Source organism: Bos mutus, chromosome 13 (assembly GCF_027580195.1).
Source record: "Bos mutus isolate GX-2022 chromosome 13, NWIPB_WYAK_1.1, whole genome shotgun sequence".
Classification (NCBI taxonomy): Eukaryota; Metazoa; Chordata; class Mammalia; order Artiodactyla; family Bovidae; genus Bos; species Bos mutus.
The window spans coordinates 46,743,422-46,759,138 of record NC_091629.1 but is presented as its reverse complement, the minus strand read 5'-3'; the positions used below and the strand labels follow the sequence as shown (position 1 = coordinate 46,759,138).

The 15,717-nt window shown below is 48.5% G+C and overlaps 1 protein-coding gene across 1 annotated transcript in view; it reads right to left on the bottom strand.

Moving 5' to 3' along the window:
* Positions 1 to 3,466: 3,466 nt before the first annotated feature.
* EFCAB8 (EF-hand calcium binding domain 8) overlaps positions 3,467 to 15,717 on the bottom strand; it is a 47,254-nt gene continuing 35,003 nt past the window's right edge. The window contains exons 20-26 of the mRNA XM_070382025.1: positions 14,182 to 14,403; positions 13,501 to 13,638; positions 10,934 to 11,102; positions 6,942 to 7,074; positions 5,164 to 5,373; positions 4,987 to 5,080; positions 3,467 to 3,763 (exon numbers count right to left, since the gene is read on the bottom strand). Of these exons, the coding sequence (XP_070238126.1) occupies positions 3,467 to 3,763; positions 4,987 to 5,080; positions 5,164 to 5,373; positions 6,942 to 7,074; positions 10,934 to 11,102; positions 13,501 to 13,638; positions 14,182 to 14,403 (1,263 nt within the window). The remainder of the gene's footprint in view (positions 3,764 to 4,986; positions 5,081 to 5,163; positions 5,374 to 6,941; positions 7,075 to 10,933; positions 11,103 to 13,500; positions 13,639 to 14,181; positions 14,404 to 15,717) is intronic.

Here is a 15,717-nt window from a genome sequence, read left to right as displayed (position 1 = left end):
GAAAGCATCAGTTCTTCAGCACTCAGCCTTCTTTATGGTCCAACTCTCACATCCATACGTGACTACTGGAAAAACCATAGCTTTGACTAGACAGAGCTTTGTCAGCAAAGTGATGTCTCTGCTTTTTAATATGCTAAGTTTGTCATAGCTTTTCTTCCAAGGAGCAAGCATCTTTTACTTTCATGGCTGCAGTCACCATTCACAGTGATTTTGGAGCCCAAGAAAATAAAGTCTGTCACTGTTTCCATTTTTTCCCCATCTATTTGTCATGATGGACCCCTAGAGGGACCCAGAGCAATCCAAGGCCTACAACATAGGCCTGCTCTAGTCAGAAGGGGCTTGGCTCTGGGGCAGCATCCTGCAGGAGAACAAAGGGGTCTTGCGGCCTACCCCCATTCCCCACACCCATTCCAGGCCCACAATGCACAAGGCTTGCCGCCTTCCCACCACCCGGCCCACCCACTAGACAGGAGCAGAGGAGCAGGCGGCCAGCCAGGGTGGGAGTTTACTCTCTGCAGTGACCAAGACAGAACCGGAGGTACAGAGCGCCAAGTCATCCCCCACGGTCCCCGGAGTGGCGCCTCCGGTAAGCCTAGCTCAAGCCCCAGGATTTTCATTAATCCTACTAATCCCTGAATGCCAGGCCAGGTAGGCCTGGGGCTGATGGGCAGGGCCTCCCTTCTGCAAGACTCAGAGCTGCCTCAACCAGTGATGAGGCAAAATCCTAGGCCCTGCCCCTGCCCTGAGCTCCCTCACCCTGCGACCTGGACAAAGTTTCCCTCTTAGCCTCAATTTCCCCATATTGCGCCCAGGAGATACTAGTCCTCACCTCCTCCCAGAGGCCAGAGTGAACTGAGGCCCCCAAATCCTGGCATGGAAGGCCCTTGTCGATTGTGATGATGGCTATGAGCCCTTCACACAAAGTGGAGGAAATAATACAGCCTTTACTTCTCCAAACCAGAGCCAGCTCTGAGGAATCACACAGCTTGGCCAGTGGGAAGCCCTACAGTGGTCACAGTGGTTTCTCAGGCCACTTTCACCCTCCCAGGGCTCTGGGGATGACTCATCTCTACAGAGGAGGGATTGAGACTGCTGGTTACCATGTGTCATGGTCAAGGTCAGGGAGCATAAACTGGAGTGCCCCTATCCACCCCTCTTCCCCATCATGGGGCCTACAGGCTTATGGGAAGCTCTAGGTAGCCTGGAAGGCTGGCCCAGACTCTGGGGTCCTAGAATCCCCTCCATCCTGGGTGTGTGGACACCACCTGGTCCTGCCTCTCACTCTGGTAAAGAGCCTCCTGCTCTGTTCTGTTCTCAGACACTGGCCCTGGGGCAGTTCCCTGGGGCTGGGCTCCAGGAGGGGTCTGTCCCCAACACTCAGCCCCAAGTCCTTTGAGTCCCTCAGCTTTGGCAGTGGTTCTGGAGTCAGAAAGGGGAGGAAAGGGAGGCCTCGTTCACCGCCAGAGCTCAGAACAGCAGACCTCCTGGCGCCCTCTCCCTTCTTAACCTGCCAGTTTGTCTCCCATCAATGCTACCAACCCACCACGTGGCCAAGTGAGGACATCCCCTCCAGAAGGTCCCTCTGTGACAGGAAGGAAGGTCTCAGGTGACCCTTCAAAAGAGCACAGACACATCAGGCAACATCCTAGGATACCTGAGACCTGGGCTTCGCAAGGGAGGGGAGAAATAAAAATCACCCTAATAAGCACCCTTCATGGAGGGCTTGCCCTGCTGGACCTGTAGATGGGAACTCACTGTACCGCCCCCTGCCCTCTTCTCCTGGCAGCCCCTCGAAAGAGGCACAACTTTGGGAAACGAGAGGGATGTGGCCTGCATGTGGTCACAGAGCTCAAGAGTTGCAGGGCAGGAATTCCAGCCTGGCTATCTGGCTCTGCAGTCACTGCTGACGGGGTGTCCAGGAAAGGAAGGGCTGGTGATAGGGGTCCGTAGTGGGCACTAGGTCTCTCCTGTGGCCCCTGTAAGAAGCTGGGGGCACACGGTCTGGCATCCCCACTGCCTCCCTCATCACCTTCCTGGACAGAACTGGGCCAAAGCAGGAAGTAAACATGGATGCCACCTAAGGAAGGATGTTCTAACAGTCCCCAACTCTGCAAGGACTGAGCCCCTTGTCCCAGGAGGTATGCAAGCCAGGTGGGATAGCGTTGAGAGACTAGGATTGAGAGACCTGGATTTTCTGGATTCTCTCACCAGGCTTTAGAGGTATCTCTTTCCTCCTCCACTCTGAGAGGTCTTCAGCCCTAGACTATCTATCCAGTGTCACCCACTGAGAACACTGTCTTTTATTTTAATCTTTTAAAACACCAGGAGGGTCTGCCTAGCTTTCAGACAGGACTGGGAGAGATTTAGTCCTGGCAGATGGTCACCCAGCCAGTGTGGGGCGAGAACACAAAGGCACCCTGGAGAGGGAAGCCGGGCTCAAGCGTCAGCCTGGCCTGGGTGCGGATCCCACTCTGGCTTCCATGCTGGATGACCCCGGGCAAGTTACTTCCCCTCTCTGAGCCTCTGTTCCCTTCTGTAAAATGGGGAGAAGATGACTACCTTCCTGGGAGTTCAGTAGGACTTGCCGTGTACAGGCCTCAGGACAAAAACCAGCCAAGTCGGGCAAGACACTCTCACCCCCACAGTCTGCTCTGCACATCGGCACCCCCACCTTCACCTCCTGACCATCCCCCTCACCCTCTGACCAGCTCCGCCATCGCTGCTCAGAACAGCCTCCTCTCGGCTCCGCTTCAATCCCATCATGTCGCACTCTGGCTCCAGCCCCTGCAATGGCTCCCGTCTCACTCAGAGTCACTCCAGATGTGTTTTCCTGGTCTTCAAGGTCCCACCCGCCTGGCTGACCTCCTCTCCTCTCCTCCGCTGCTTCCCCCTCTCCGCTCACTCGCACTACCCACCACAGCACCTCCAGGGCTTGTGAAGCCCCTGCCCCTGCTTTGGCCTGTTACTTGCCAGCCAGCCACACCAGGTGTCCTGAGAGGAGGGACTGTCCTCCCCACGTCCCCTTGCCTAGGGGAGCACAACCCCAAATCAGAGACACAGCCTGGTGCCTAAGGTGTGAGGGACACACAGCCCAATCCCAAGGCCGGTGGGGCTTCAACATCTGAGAACATTTATTTTTCTTCTCCAGGACTCTGGCGAAGAAGGTTGGCTTCACCAGATGGCAGAGTGGGGAGAGCCAGGGCGAGGTCTGTACCCTCTGGGCCTGGCAGAGGGTAAGCCAGGGACAGACAGGACCTCATGAGCCTGGTGGCCCTGCTGGCGGACTGGAGAGAGGATGGGCCACCTCAGAGCCTAATGTGGGAGGATGGAAGGTGGGCCTTCAGAGGCCTGGAGAGCAGCCTGAGGGAGGGGCCGTGGGGCAGGGAAGACACCAGCCTCTGCAGGACGTGCCCGGATACCTGGGACAGGTCCACGGGGGAGGACAGGGTGCAGGAGTGGATGGGGGCTACAAAAAGGATCGGGAGGGCTGGGACCATGAGGAAGGGGCCAGGCCAGACGCCAGGAGCCCGGAGCCCGAGGCTGACAGCGAGGGTGAGGAAGGCGAGGAGGCCGTGGTGGTGGGCGAGCTGGCCGGGTGCTCAGGCACGGTGTCCCTGTAGGGACCCAGGTCCTTCCGGATGCGCTGGGTCACCAGGAGGGTGAGCCAGCTCTGCTGGTCCAGGACTTTTTGTGTCTTAAAGGCAGGGTTCTGGGTGGACGCCAGCTCATTGAAGCGCAGGCTCTGGTAGATCTGAGGTGAGATCTGCAGGGAACAGAGCAGGGGAGCGTGGAGAACAGCAAGGGCCAAGAGCAGGTTCCCAGGGAGGACGGACTCTGGGGGCTTCCTTTGAGAGAGGAGCCATCCCCAGAGTTGCACGCCTGTTGCTGATGACCTGGGAGGGACAGGGAGGCCTGGAATGCTGCAGTCGTTGGGGCCACAAAGAATAGGATGTGACTTAGCGACTGAACAGCAACATTAGTGATGACCACACTCGGCCGAGCAGTGAGCCCACTGGGCACCAGGCCCAGCCCCCGGCCCTTCTCTTGGTGCTACCAACAGTCCTGTGAGGTCAGTGCTGGACCATCCCCATCTCACAATGAGGCCTCGAGCTGGACCCTGAATGGGGCTCGAATGCAAGGAACTCTCCAGACATGCCCCCACCTCTCCCAGCAGCACTCGCCACGCTGTGCTGGGAGTCCCATCTCCAGGAAAGGGCAAGGAAGCCAAGTTCCTTTTTGGCACTGGCCTCTCCCCAGCCTGGGGCCAGGGGTTTGCCTTTGAGTCCACATCCCAGAGGATGGGAGCTCCCCCGAGGAGGAGAAAGAGGTTGAGAGAGGCTGGGATCTGCCCAAGCAAGAGGGAGGATGGGACTCTAGGCTGGTCTGTCCAAAGTCCCTGGTCCCTTTCTCTCCCCAAGGACAGGCCTGTTCCACTCCCTCTGTCTCTTGCTGACTGTGTGCCTAGCACCGTGAGGCCCTGTGTCTGCTCCAGAATGGCACCCATTGAGACCCCATGGACCGCAGCCCACCAGGCTCCTCTGTCCATGGGATTTTCCAGGCGAGAATGCTGGAGTGGGTTGCCATTTCCTTCTCCAGGGGATCTTCCTGACCCAGGGATTGAACTGGGGTCTCCTGCACTGCAGGCAGATTCTTTACCAACTAAGCTACAAGGGAAGCCCAGCAAACAAGCAGACTCTGGGAAATGCTTTGAAGGCGAGCAACAGATTCCAAGTCCACAAACAACCTCCTCCCATAGGCTTGATGAGGTTTGTCCTCAAGGACAAAAACTGTGTCCATGGCCTCAAGCAGGGCCTTGGCAAACAAACCAGCCAGAACAGCTTCATCCCAGAGCTGCCTATGGCCCAGAATCCTGCTAAGGAAAGGTGCGCCCCTCACTCCCACTGGAGGGCCATGTGGGCATGATGGAGGTGGGAGCCCCAGCCTCTAGGCCCAGCATCTCAGGGAGCTAACCCCACCCTGACTCACCTGGTGCCTCATGCAGCCATACTGCACGTTGGTGAACAGGAGTCCAGGGCTCCGCAACCGCTCCTTGGGCTTGTATGCTGCTCCCAGGACTTTGCTCTCCTGCAGGGGTCCCAGGCAAGGGCGAGGGCTCAGGGCTGAGGGTTGAGGGCTTCCCTACCCACTCAGTGCCCCGCCAGCCTCACCTGCTTGCCCTTGGATTCCCACTTGCACCAGGTATCCTCAATGTCTTCCGGGGAGCGCTTTCCAGTCCATGGGGACATCGGGGTTATCTTTTGCAGCCTGGCCCAGGCTTTAGCCTCCGTGTCTGCCTTCCCATTCAGCAGATCCAAGAGGACTACCTGTTCCCGCCGCTGGTACATCAGGGCCTCAGCAAGATCTCGCTCCTCCCTGATGTGAGGGGCTTTCCTTCACAAGATGCCCTCTGTACCACGTGGTGGGACATCCCTCCCCAGGCAGGTTTCTCCTTTCTGGGCTGGATCCTCTCCAACCTTCTCATCCCTCCCCTGAGGCTGTACAGCCCAGGGCCCATCAGTGGGCAAGTGTTCAATTAACACTAACAAAGCCCTGCTTATCCTGGCCTCCAACAAGTCCTGCGACACCTCCCACCACCCGACATACTCTTCTATGGAGGCCTGACACCCCATCCAGACTTCCCCTGGGCCTCCCCTTGTAGAACACCTAAACTTCCTCTCCCTGCAAGGGGAACCTTGCCTCTGTCTTGTTGATATATCCTGATAGGACTGTAAAAGCCTAAGCCTTGACAGGAGCATAGGAGCCACGAGGACTCTATGGTGCCTGACAAACTCTTACCTACATGACAAAACCCAACTCCAAAATCTCTCTTCTATGAAGCCTTCCTTACTTGCTCCACCCAGTCAGGTGATTATCCTCTGAGCCAAGCCTGTCTTAATAGTCCTATTGTTTACCACATAGAACTGTAGCCATGGGTTACATATTCATCTCCCTCAGTGGACTGGGAGTTCTCTGAGGCAGGACCTATGTCTGGATAGTTTTGGATGTCCAGAACCTAGCACAACCTGGCAGTCAATAAATATTTTTTGAATGACCCAACCAAAGCTATGGTTTTTCCAGTAGTCATGTACAGATGTGAGAGTTGGACCATCTCTCAAAAGACTGAGTGCCAAAGAATTGATGCTTTCAAACTGTGGTGCTGGAGAAGACTCTTGAGAGTCCCTGGGATGCAAGGAGATCAAACCAGTCAATCCTAAAGGAAATCAGTCCTGAATATTCATTGAAGGACTAATACTGAAGCTCAAGCTCCAATATTTTGGCCACTTGATGCAAAGCGCTGACTCATTGGAAAAGACCCTGATGCTGGGAAAGATGGAAGGCAGGAGGAGAAGGGGACAACAGAGGATGAGATGGTTGGATAGCACCACTGACTCAATGGACATGAGTTTGAGCAAACTCTGGAAGATAGTGAAGAACTGGGAAGCCTGGTGTGCTGCAGTTCATGGGGTCGCAAAGAGTTGGACATGACTTAGCAACTGAACAACAAAAAATTTATCTGAGACTTGGTCAGGAATAGGGATAGAGCACAGGTGGAGGAGGAACCTGTAGAGGAAAGAACAGGTAGCAAGCAACCTGCCTCCCCCAACTCAGAGAAATAACACATATGTCAAGACCAGAACCCTGGGCTGTCCCAGCAGGGGCCCTGATTCTGGAGCAGGGTCCCCATCTAAGGACTTGGGTTTTATATTTTCTGGTTTTCACTGCTCAATCTTACAGCTGATCTGGGCTAGTACGGAGCCTCGGGCTCTGAGGCCACAGCCACCACCTGTAGAGTCAAGTCACCTGCAATTCCCATGCCTGTGACATTCTGAAGGCCCTGCCTGCATATGCCCAGCACTACCCTACAAGGGGGAGCTCCTGGGATCCAGACCAGAGTTAACCAGTTGACCAGTGACTGACTAGTGACCATTGTGATAACTCACTGCAGCTCTAGATGGAAGGTCTTCTCATTGGGGTCGAAGAAGTCACCCTCCTTCTTTAATCTTTCATTTAGTTCGCCATCAGTCATCATTGGGGTATCCTGCAGCCTTTTCCAAACACTCAAGCCAAACGTCCCTGTGATTTAACCAGACCCAGTTCAGTAGCAAGGACTGGCCAGCCACTCCCTCCTCTAAACACTCTGTCCCTCACCACCCACCCTCAAGAGGCAGCCAGCAATCCCTTATTCCTGGCCTACACCTAACTATGCCCAACATATCCCAGGCATTATGCTAGCTACTTGGCAAATATCTGGAGGAGTCAGACCCTAAGCCTAGGATATACTTGGAGTTCAGGCCTAAAGCATCCTGCCCCACATATAGGCTAAGATGGAGAAGGTTCTATGGCAATGACTGAATAGTCCTCAGACGGGCTTTAAGTGGCTCACACATAAAATGGCAATGGTGCAAGACTACAGGCATCTATCAGCCACCTATCAGATGTGAAATTAGGAATGGGTCTGTGGAGGATCAGGGCTGGGGTAGAAAGTAGGTAGTAAGAATAGAGAAATATGAGTCCTACTTCTGGGCAGGGCATAGTGAGTTGTAGGCCATTTTCATGCTGCAGAATTCTTTTTAATTAAGAAAACCAAAGCAGATGTGTTACAAAGTCATATTTTTACAAATCACTGGAGAAGAATAAGATATCACCTCACACCAATGAGAATGGTGATCATCAAAAAGAACACAGATAATGAATGTTGGCGAGGATCTGGAACAAAAGGAACCCTGTACACTATTTGTGGGAATGTAAATGAGTGCGGCCGCTGTGAAAAACAGCATAGGGGGTTCTCCAAAACTAAAAATAGGACTACCATACAATCCAACAACTCCACTCCTGGGTATACATGCAAAAAGAAATCAAAAAGATACAGCCCAATGCTCATAGCAGCTTTATTTATAATTGCCAAGATACGGAAGCAACCTAAGAAGATGTGGTATGTATATCAATACATATAATTGATATGTAAAAAGCTACTTTATGACTGAAAGCTACTCAGTCATAAAGAAAAAACAAAATTTCACCGTTTGTGGCAACAAGAATGAACCTAGTGAAATAATCAGTCAGTCAAAGACAAACATTATATCGCTTATAAGTGGAATCTAAAAAATAGAACCAATTGATGAATATAATAAAAAATAAGCAGACTCACAGACATAGAGAACAAACTAGTGATTACCAGCGGGGAGGTACAAACTATAGGTGTAAGACAGGCTCAAGGATGTACGCTGCCCAACACAGGGAATTCAGCCAATATTTTGTAATAACTGTAAATGGAAAGGAACTTCTAAAAACTGTATTTAAAAAAATCACTGGAGAGCTATAGAAGCAAAGAAGACTAGACAAACCAAATTACAGAAAGGAAAGAGTCCTTCCCAGAAGAACTAAAATTGGGAACTGCTTTTTTCTCTGGGAGCAATTTTCTGAGTATGGACACATGGTGAATGAGAATCAGGCTCCGTTTAGCAGAAGAAAGATACCCAAAGATAGGGAAACCAGCAGAGTTTCTAAGAGCCAATCTGGCTGGCATGACAGATTAAGTCTAGTGGAGTCCCAAAGGCATGGTTGTTTTCCCTACAGGAGAGCTTAGAGAATATGACTCAGTCATAAAAAAAGAGAAGTCTTGCCATTTGTGACAACACGGGTGGCTCTGGAAAGTACTGTGTTAAGTAAAACAAGTTAAAGAAAGACAAATGCCTCATGATCTCAGTTATATAATCTAAAAAACGAAACAGACAAATGAAACAAACAAAAACAGACTTAGAGATCATAGGACAAATGAGCGGTCGCCACGTGGAAAGAAGATCAGGGCCTGCAATTGCTTAAGTTCTGAGGGTTGGGCTAGAAAGACAGAATGAGCTCACTAGGAGTCAAGAGTCTCACTGGAGGAAGAAGCCAACAGCAAACACAACAGGCTTTACCCTGGAATCAGCTGAACCCAGAAGTAAACTAGGGCTTCTGGAGCTACAATCTAGCCCCAACCCAGCTCACTTCCTAACCGCACTGAGACGAGAAGCGCTATGCAGAGGAAAGAGCAACGCACTGGAGGAAAATCATATCGGCTTCAGTCTTTGCAGTTTCTTTTCTACAAAGTTCAGGAAAGTTCAGCTTGATTTGGGTTGGGTTTTTGTTCGGTTTGGTTTCATGGAGTTTTTCTATACATGACATGTGAAAATGCAGGAAAATATAACCAATAATCAAAAGAAGAAATAGGCATTAGAATCAGACTCACAGATAATTCAGACATTGGAGTTAATAGGTAAATACTTTAAAACAACTGTTGTAAAAATGTTAAATAAAATAAAGGAAAATATGAATAGAATGGAGGAAAAGAAGCAGAATTTCAACTATTAATCGACATTTGTAGAAAAAATCAAATGAGTGTTCTAGAACTAAAAAATACAGTATCTGGATGGATTTAATAGCAGGCTGCACATAGGAGACAAGATTAACGAACTGGAAGGCAGGTCAGTAGAAAATATTCAAAATGGAATGCAGAGACAGGAAAAAAAAAAATGTAAAGAACAGAAGAGAGAATGAGAGACATGGGACAACTATAAAATATACAATTGATCAATAAACATATGATCAATAAATACATAAATAGATATTCAACCTCTACTCATCAGGGATTCAAATTAAAACCGCAATAAAATGCCACTACATATTCACCAAAATGGCTAAAATTTAATGCAATGACGATATCAAGCGGTCACAAAGTTATGACTCAGTAAGAGCCGCTGTATGCAGCTGGTGAAAGAGTGAAAACTGGTGAGCACTTTGAAAGATAGTTTAAAGCATCTACTGACACTGAATGTGTATACTCTGTGGTTCAGCAATTCCATTATAAATACATATCTAACAGAAATGCATACACTTGTTCAAAAAAAAACCTGTATGAGGGTGTTCACAGCAGTGTTTGTTTTTAATAGCCTGCTGCTGCTACTGCTAAGTCGCTTCAGTCGTGTCCGACTCTGTGCGACGCCATAGATGGCAGCCCACCAGGCTCCCCTGTCCCTGGGATTCTCCAGGCAAGAACACTGGAGTGGGTTGCCATTTCCTTCTCCAATGCATGAAAGTGAAAAGTGAAAGTGAAGTCGCTCAGTCGTGTCTGACTTTTAGCGACCCCATGGACTGAAGCCCACCAGACTCCTCCGTCCATGGGATTTTCCAGGCAAGAGTACTGGAGTGGGGTGCCATTGCCTTCTCCGTTTAATAGCCTACAATAGTCCTAATGCCCACCAACAATAGCACAGATAGACAAAGTACGGTATCAACAACAGAATACCACTCAGCAGTAAGAATGAATGAGCTGCTACAGTCAACGAATGGCTGAATGGCACAAACATATGGTGTTTGAAAGAAAGAAGCCAGACACAAAGGAGAAACTATCAAATGATTCCATTTAGACAAAGTTCAAAGTGAGACTAATATAAGCTTTGGATTTAGGAACCAGAACAGTGGTTACTTTTGGAAAGGTGTTGGTAGAGACAGTGGGTCAGGAGGTGAGGGAAGCCCTGAGTCCTGGTGATGTTCTGTTTCTTGATACAATGATGGTTATACGGCTATACGTTTACCTCCTGAAAATTCACTAAGCTGAGAATACTTTTGGTTTGTGGGCTTTTCATTACATATGTTATACCTCAAGAATTAAGTTTATTTTTAAAAAGTAAATGGACTGTACCTTATCAGATATATGATCTGATATGCAAAGGCAAATAGTGTTGAGCAGATGAGTGAATGAGCGGATGGACAGACTGCTGAATGGACAATTGGACAGACTCACACCTTGTGATACTATTTGAGGAAAGACAGCTGCTGTGGTCTGAAACTCCCACCCCATGGGATATGAGGTTTATGCCAGCTTGTGTTCTAACAGGGTCAGGGCCAGGAAGGGCCATGGTGCATGACTGAGCTTCAGCAGGACCGTCCGTACCAATGGCGTCACCAGAGAGTTTCCAAGCCTTGACGTCCCGGTCCTGGCCAGCACTTATAACCAGCTGGAGGCTGTCCACATATAGGATGTCTGCCACACTATCCAAATGGGCCTTCCAGCTAATCAGAAGCTGGGGTGGAACCAGGGAAATGGTCTGGCCGGCCTCCACCTACAGGGGACAGTGCAAGAGAATTAATTAAACTCCCAAGACGCTGGCTCAGCAGAGAGCACCCAGGGATGGAGGTAGCAGAGGCTTCTGGAAGGAGCTGGGACATGGGCCACAGTTCTAGTTCTAGATACACCCCCACATGAACTTTCTGGTGACCTTACGTAAATCCAAGCACTTCTCTGGCCCTCACTGGTCCCTTCAGTAAAATCATTAAAAAAAAAAAAATGCATATTGTTGTATTGCTTGCCCGCTTCCTGTGTACAGATTTTTTCGTTTGCACATCAGAATAACCTTATGGGATGTGTATGAGTCTCACCACTGCAGAGAGGAGAGAAGTGAGAGTCAGAAACATTCAGTAATCAGCCCAGAACCACACAGCTAGAAAGCGATGGGGCTAGACAAGAACCCAGGTCTTTCTTTCAAGATATTTAGTTGGGCATCAGGCATGGAATAGTGAGAAATGGAGTGATATATCACAGTGTACTATGAAAGAATAAAATCCTACTTAATTGGAAAATGAGTGTAAATATCCAAGACTATTTTCAAATAAAACAAAATTAATGAAGGAGGACATGTTTTATCATACTCGAGTATGTTACATCACAGTAATAAAAACTAGACAATGGAAGACAATATCTCAGAAACCAACCCAAATATATATTTAAAACGTTGATAACAAGAATGGTAGGAAATTGGTGGTGATAGAGAACAGGATTCAATCAACAGTGTTGGAATTCCTGATAAACTAAGTAGTGAAACTTAAATCATTGTCTTATAAGTAAACACTAGAAGGGTTGAAGAATCCTTTTTAATGAAACCATAAAATATTGAAGAGAAAGAATGACTATTATCTCTGATAAGGAAGTGATAAGCGACAGGAAATATCACAATGGGAAGAAAAATTGACCACCAAAAAATATGTTGTAATTTAAAACTCATCATAAATTAAAAGGCAAATGACAACCTGGGGGGAGGGGATGTTTGTAATACATATGACAGGCAATGAGTTAATGTCTTTTAATATGTTTTAAGATGATTGTACATCATTTATAAAAGATGGTCACCACAAAAGAAAACTGGACCAAGGACATGAAGAGGTAATTCACAAAATATATATAGCCAATAAAATAAGGACAGATGTCAATATAAGCAAAGATATTTTCAGAAAATCAAAAGAAACTGTTTATATCTAAAAATCAGTAAAAGGTTTTTTTTTCACTTTAAACATTTATTTATTGAATGCCTTCTATATCTATCAGGGGGTGCTCACTCAGATAAATACTGTTAATGATAAAAACTTTATGCTGTCAAGGATAAAGCAAAACAAACTAATAAAGTGAAAACCTACATAAACTTTCTGGAATGCAGTACGGCAGTAGCATTAAAGGCCTTAGATTGACGTCCTTTTACATACTACTTCCTTGGGATAAATTACCAGATGTGTAGATAAACAATTACAAACAAAGATTCGTTAAAAAAAAAAACAAAACCAAAAAAGAATATTTGTCCTATTGTTTCTATAACTTTTAAACACAGTTTTATTGAAATACAATTCACACACAACGTACCTATTTAAAGTGCTGGCTTCGGTGGCTTTTCATATATTCAGAGTTACAACCATCAAAATAAGCAATTTTAGATTGGTTATCACCAGTTGACCTATATTCTTGCCAATATTTGGCATTGCCTGTCATTTCAGTTTTAGTCATTCTGGTAGATAAGCAGTGATATCACCTTTGGGTTTTAATTTACATTTTCCTGACAACTAAGGAAAAGGTGCTCAAATTCACTAGTCATCGGGGAAATATCCAGTGATTTCTGAGCTACGTAGATGCATTATCTGGGCTTCCCAACATGGCCTTATTGGTAAAGAACCCGCCAGGAGACAAAAGACACGTGGGTTCGATCCCTGGGTTGAGAAGATCCCCTGCAGGAGGGCATGGCAACCCACTCCAGTATTCTTGCCTAAAAAATCCCAAGGACAGAGAAACCTGGCAGGCTACGTCCATAGAGTCACAAAGACTGGGACACGACTGAAGCGACTTAGCACACACGCAAATGCATTACCTACTCAAGAAAATACATAAATATTTTCATTACTTTTTAAAGGAATTTATGACCTCAGGGCCTTCATTGCAAAGATCAAAGCCCATGGAAGGTATGCATATGTGTGTACGTGTATACATGTGTGTGCACGTGAGTGTGTTTGGTGTGTGCATACTTATGTTTCACTGGTTAATAGTGACTTCTGGTGAGCAGAAAACCTTTTCCACATCAATCAGACAACCTTGGACGGAAAACATGGAAGATTCCTAATCTCAGTGTGGGACCCATGGTCCCAACTCATTGGCGGGGCTCAGAGGCACTTTTCTCAGCAATTGCCCAGTAATCATCCTACCTTCTTCTCCTCCGGGGGACTGTAGTTTGGGAGGCTGACCTGAATCCGTTCAGAAATTAAGAACCGAAACTTGTTGATCTCACTAGGATGGTTTGTCTGCTTGTCAGAATGTGCACAGTAATCCTTGATGTCCCAGATCTAGACACAAAGCATGGATTAGTAGCCCAGCACTCCCTGACCCCCAACACCGACTCACTCTGAGGGTCCCCCCCAGACCATTTCTCTTCACTGCAGGGGGCTGGTTCTTACCCACACCCCCGAGGGGACCATGGCATCTTCTAGGCCAGACCTTTAGCTAGCATACAGGGAGAGTGTGACAGACCCAGTGATGGAACATTCACACCCCACATCACCACAAAGCACAAAATCAGCTCCTGAGACAGCTGATCACAGATCAGAGGCACAGCTGGGGGTGAGGGAGCAGCAGGAAGAGAATTCTAAAGCACAGGACCCACAGGAAGGCTTCTGGGCGGGGGACCCCCTGATCAAACCCTCTTTCACTTCCCTGGGCCCACGAGGGCAGGAGAGGACTCTGAGGGAACCCACCCCACCACCCACTGTGTTACAAGTGAATCAAGTGCCCAGAGGACATAGGGATGGGGCGAGGACCACCGATGGCAAAGAGGAGGCCAGAGCATGGCTCAGGCCAGCCCCTCGATCCCAGGGCCAGTTCTTCCTCACCTTGATGCACCCTTTGCAATCCCCTGTGACAAGAATCCAGTCATTTTGATCCGTGGCCATGGCACCCACAACCACGTCCCCCTCGTCTACAGAGTCCACAGGGAACTTGCCCAGCAGGCCTCCGCTCCCGTGGATGGACCAGGCATAGATGTAACCGTCCATGCAGCTGCTCAGCAAGGCAGCCGAGTGTGGCAGGCGAGGCCTGGTCTGTAAGAAGATTATCTGTGCGAGAGAGGCGAACCCGCTCAGGGGTGCTGGGAGCCGGAGCTCCCCTGTGGCACAGTGCTGAGATGCCTGGGCAAGGAGCCACACCCACCTGGTCCCCCAGTTTCCTAGACGCCCAGTGAGAACAGTGATGGAATACCACCTTACCTACCCAGTTGGTGACTAGGAACGTTTGGCCAGACTATGAGCTCCCCAAGGACTGGGATTTGTATCTTTTTTGTTCATGACTTTATCCCATATGACACTGCCTGACACATCATAATAGATCAATGAACGGCTACCGAATGAAGACAGGAATACCAGACCACCTGACCTGCCTCTTGAGAAATTTATATGCAGGTCAGGAAGCAACAGTTAGAACTGGATATGGAACAACAGACTGGTTCCAAATAGGAAAAGGAGTACGTCAAGGCTGTATATTGTCACCCTGCTCATTTAACTTATATGCAGAGTACATCATGAGAAACGCTGGACTGGAAGAAACACAAGCTGGAATCAAGACTGCCGGGAGAAATATCAATAACCTCAGATATGCAGATGTCACCACCCTTATGGTAGAAAGTGCTGCTGCTGCTGCTGCTAAGTCACTTTAGTTGTGTCCGACTCTGTGCGACCCCATAGACGGCAGCCCACCAGGCTTCCCCATCCCTGGGATTCTCCAGGCAAGAGTACTGGAGTGGGGTGCCATTGCCTTCTCCATGGCAGAAAGTGAAGAGGAGCTAAAAAGCCTCTTGATGAAAGTGAAAGTGGGGAGTGAAAAAGTTGGCTTAAAGCTCAACATTCAGAAAACGAAGATCATGGCATCCGGTCCCATCACTTCATGGCAAATAGATGGGGAAACAGTGGAAACAGTGTCAGACTTTATTTTTTGGAGCTCCAAAATCACTGCAGATGGTGACTGCAGCCATGAAATTAAAAGACGCTTACTCCTTGGAAGGAAAATTATGACCAACGAGATAGCATATTCAAAAGCAAAGACATTACTTTGCCAACAAAAGTTCGTCTAGTCAAGGCTATAGTTTTTCCTGTGGTCATGTATGGATGTGAGAGTTGGACTGTGAAGAAGGCTGAGTGCCGAAAAATTGATGCTTTTGAACTGTGGTGTTGGAGAAGACTCTTGAGAGTCCCTTGGACTGCAAGGAGATCCAACCAGTCCATTCTGAAGGAGATCAGCCCTGGGATTTCTTTGGAAGGAATGATGCTAAAGCTGAAACTCCAGTACTTTGGCCACCTCATGCAAAGAGTTGACTCATTGGAAAAGACTCTGAAGCTGGGAGGGATTGGGGGCAGGAGGAGAAGGGAACGACAGAG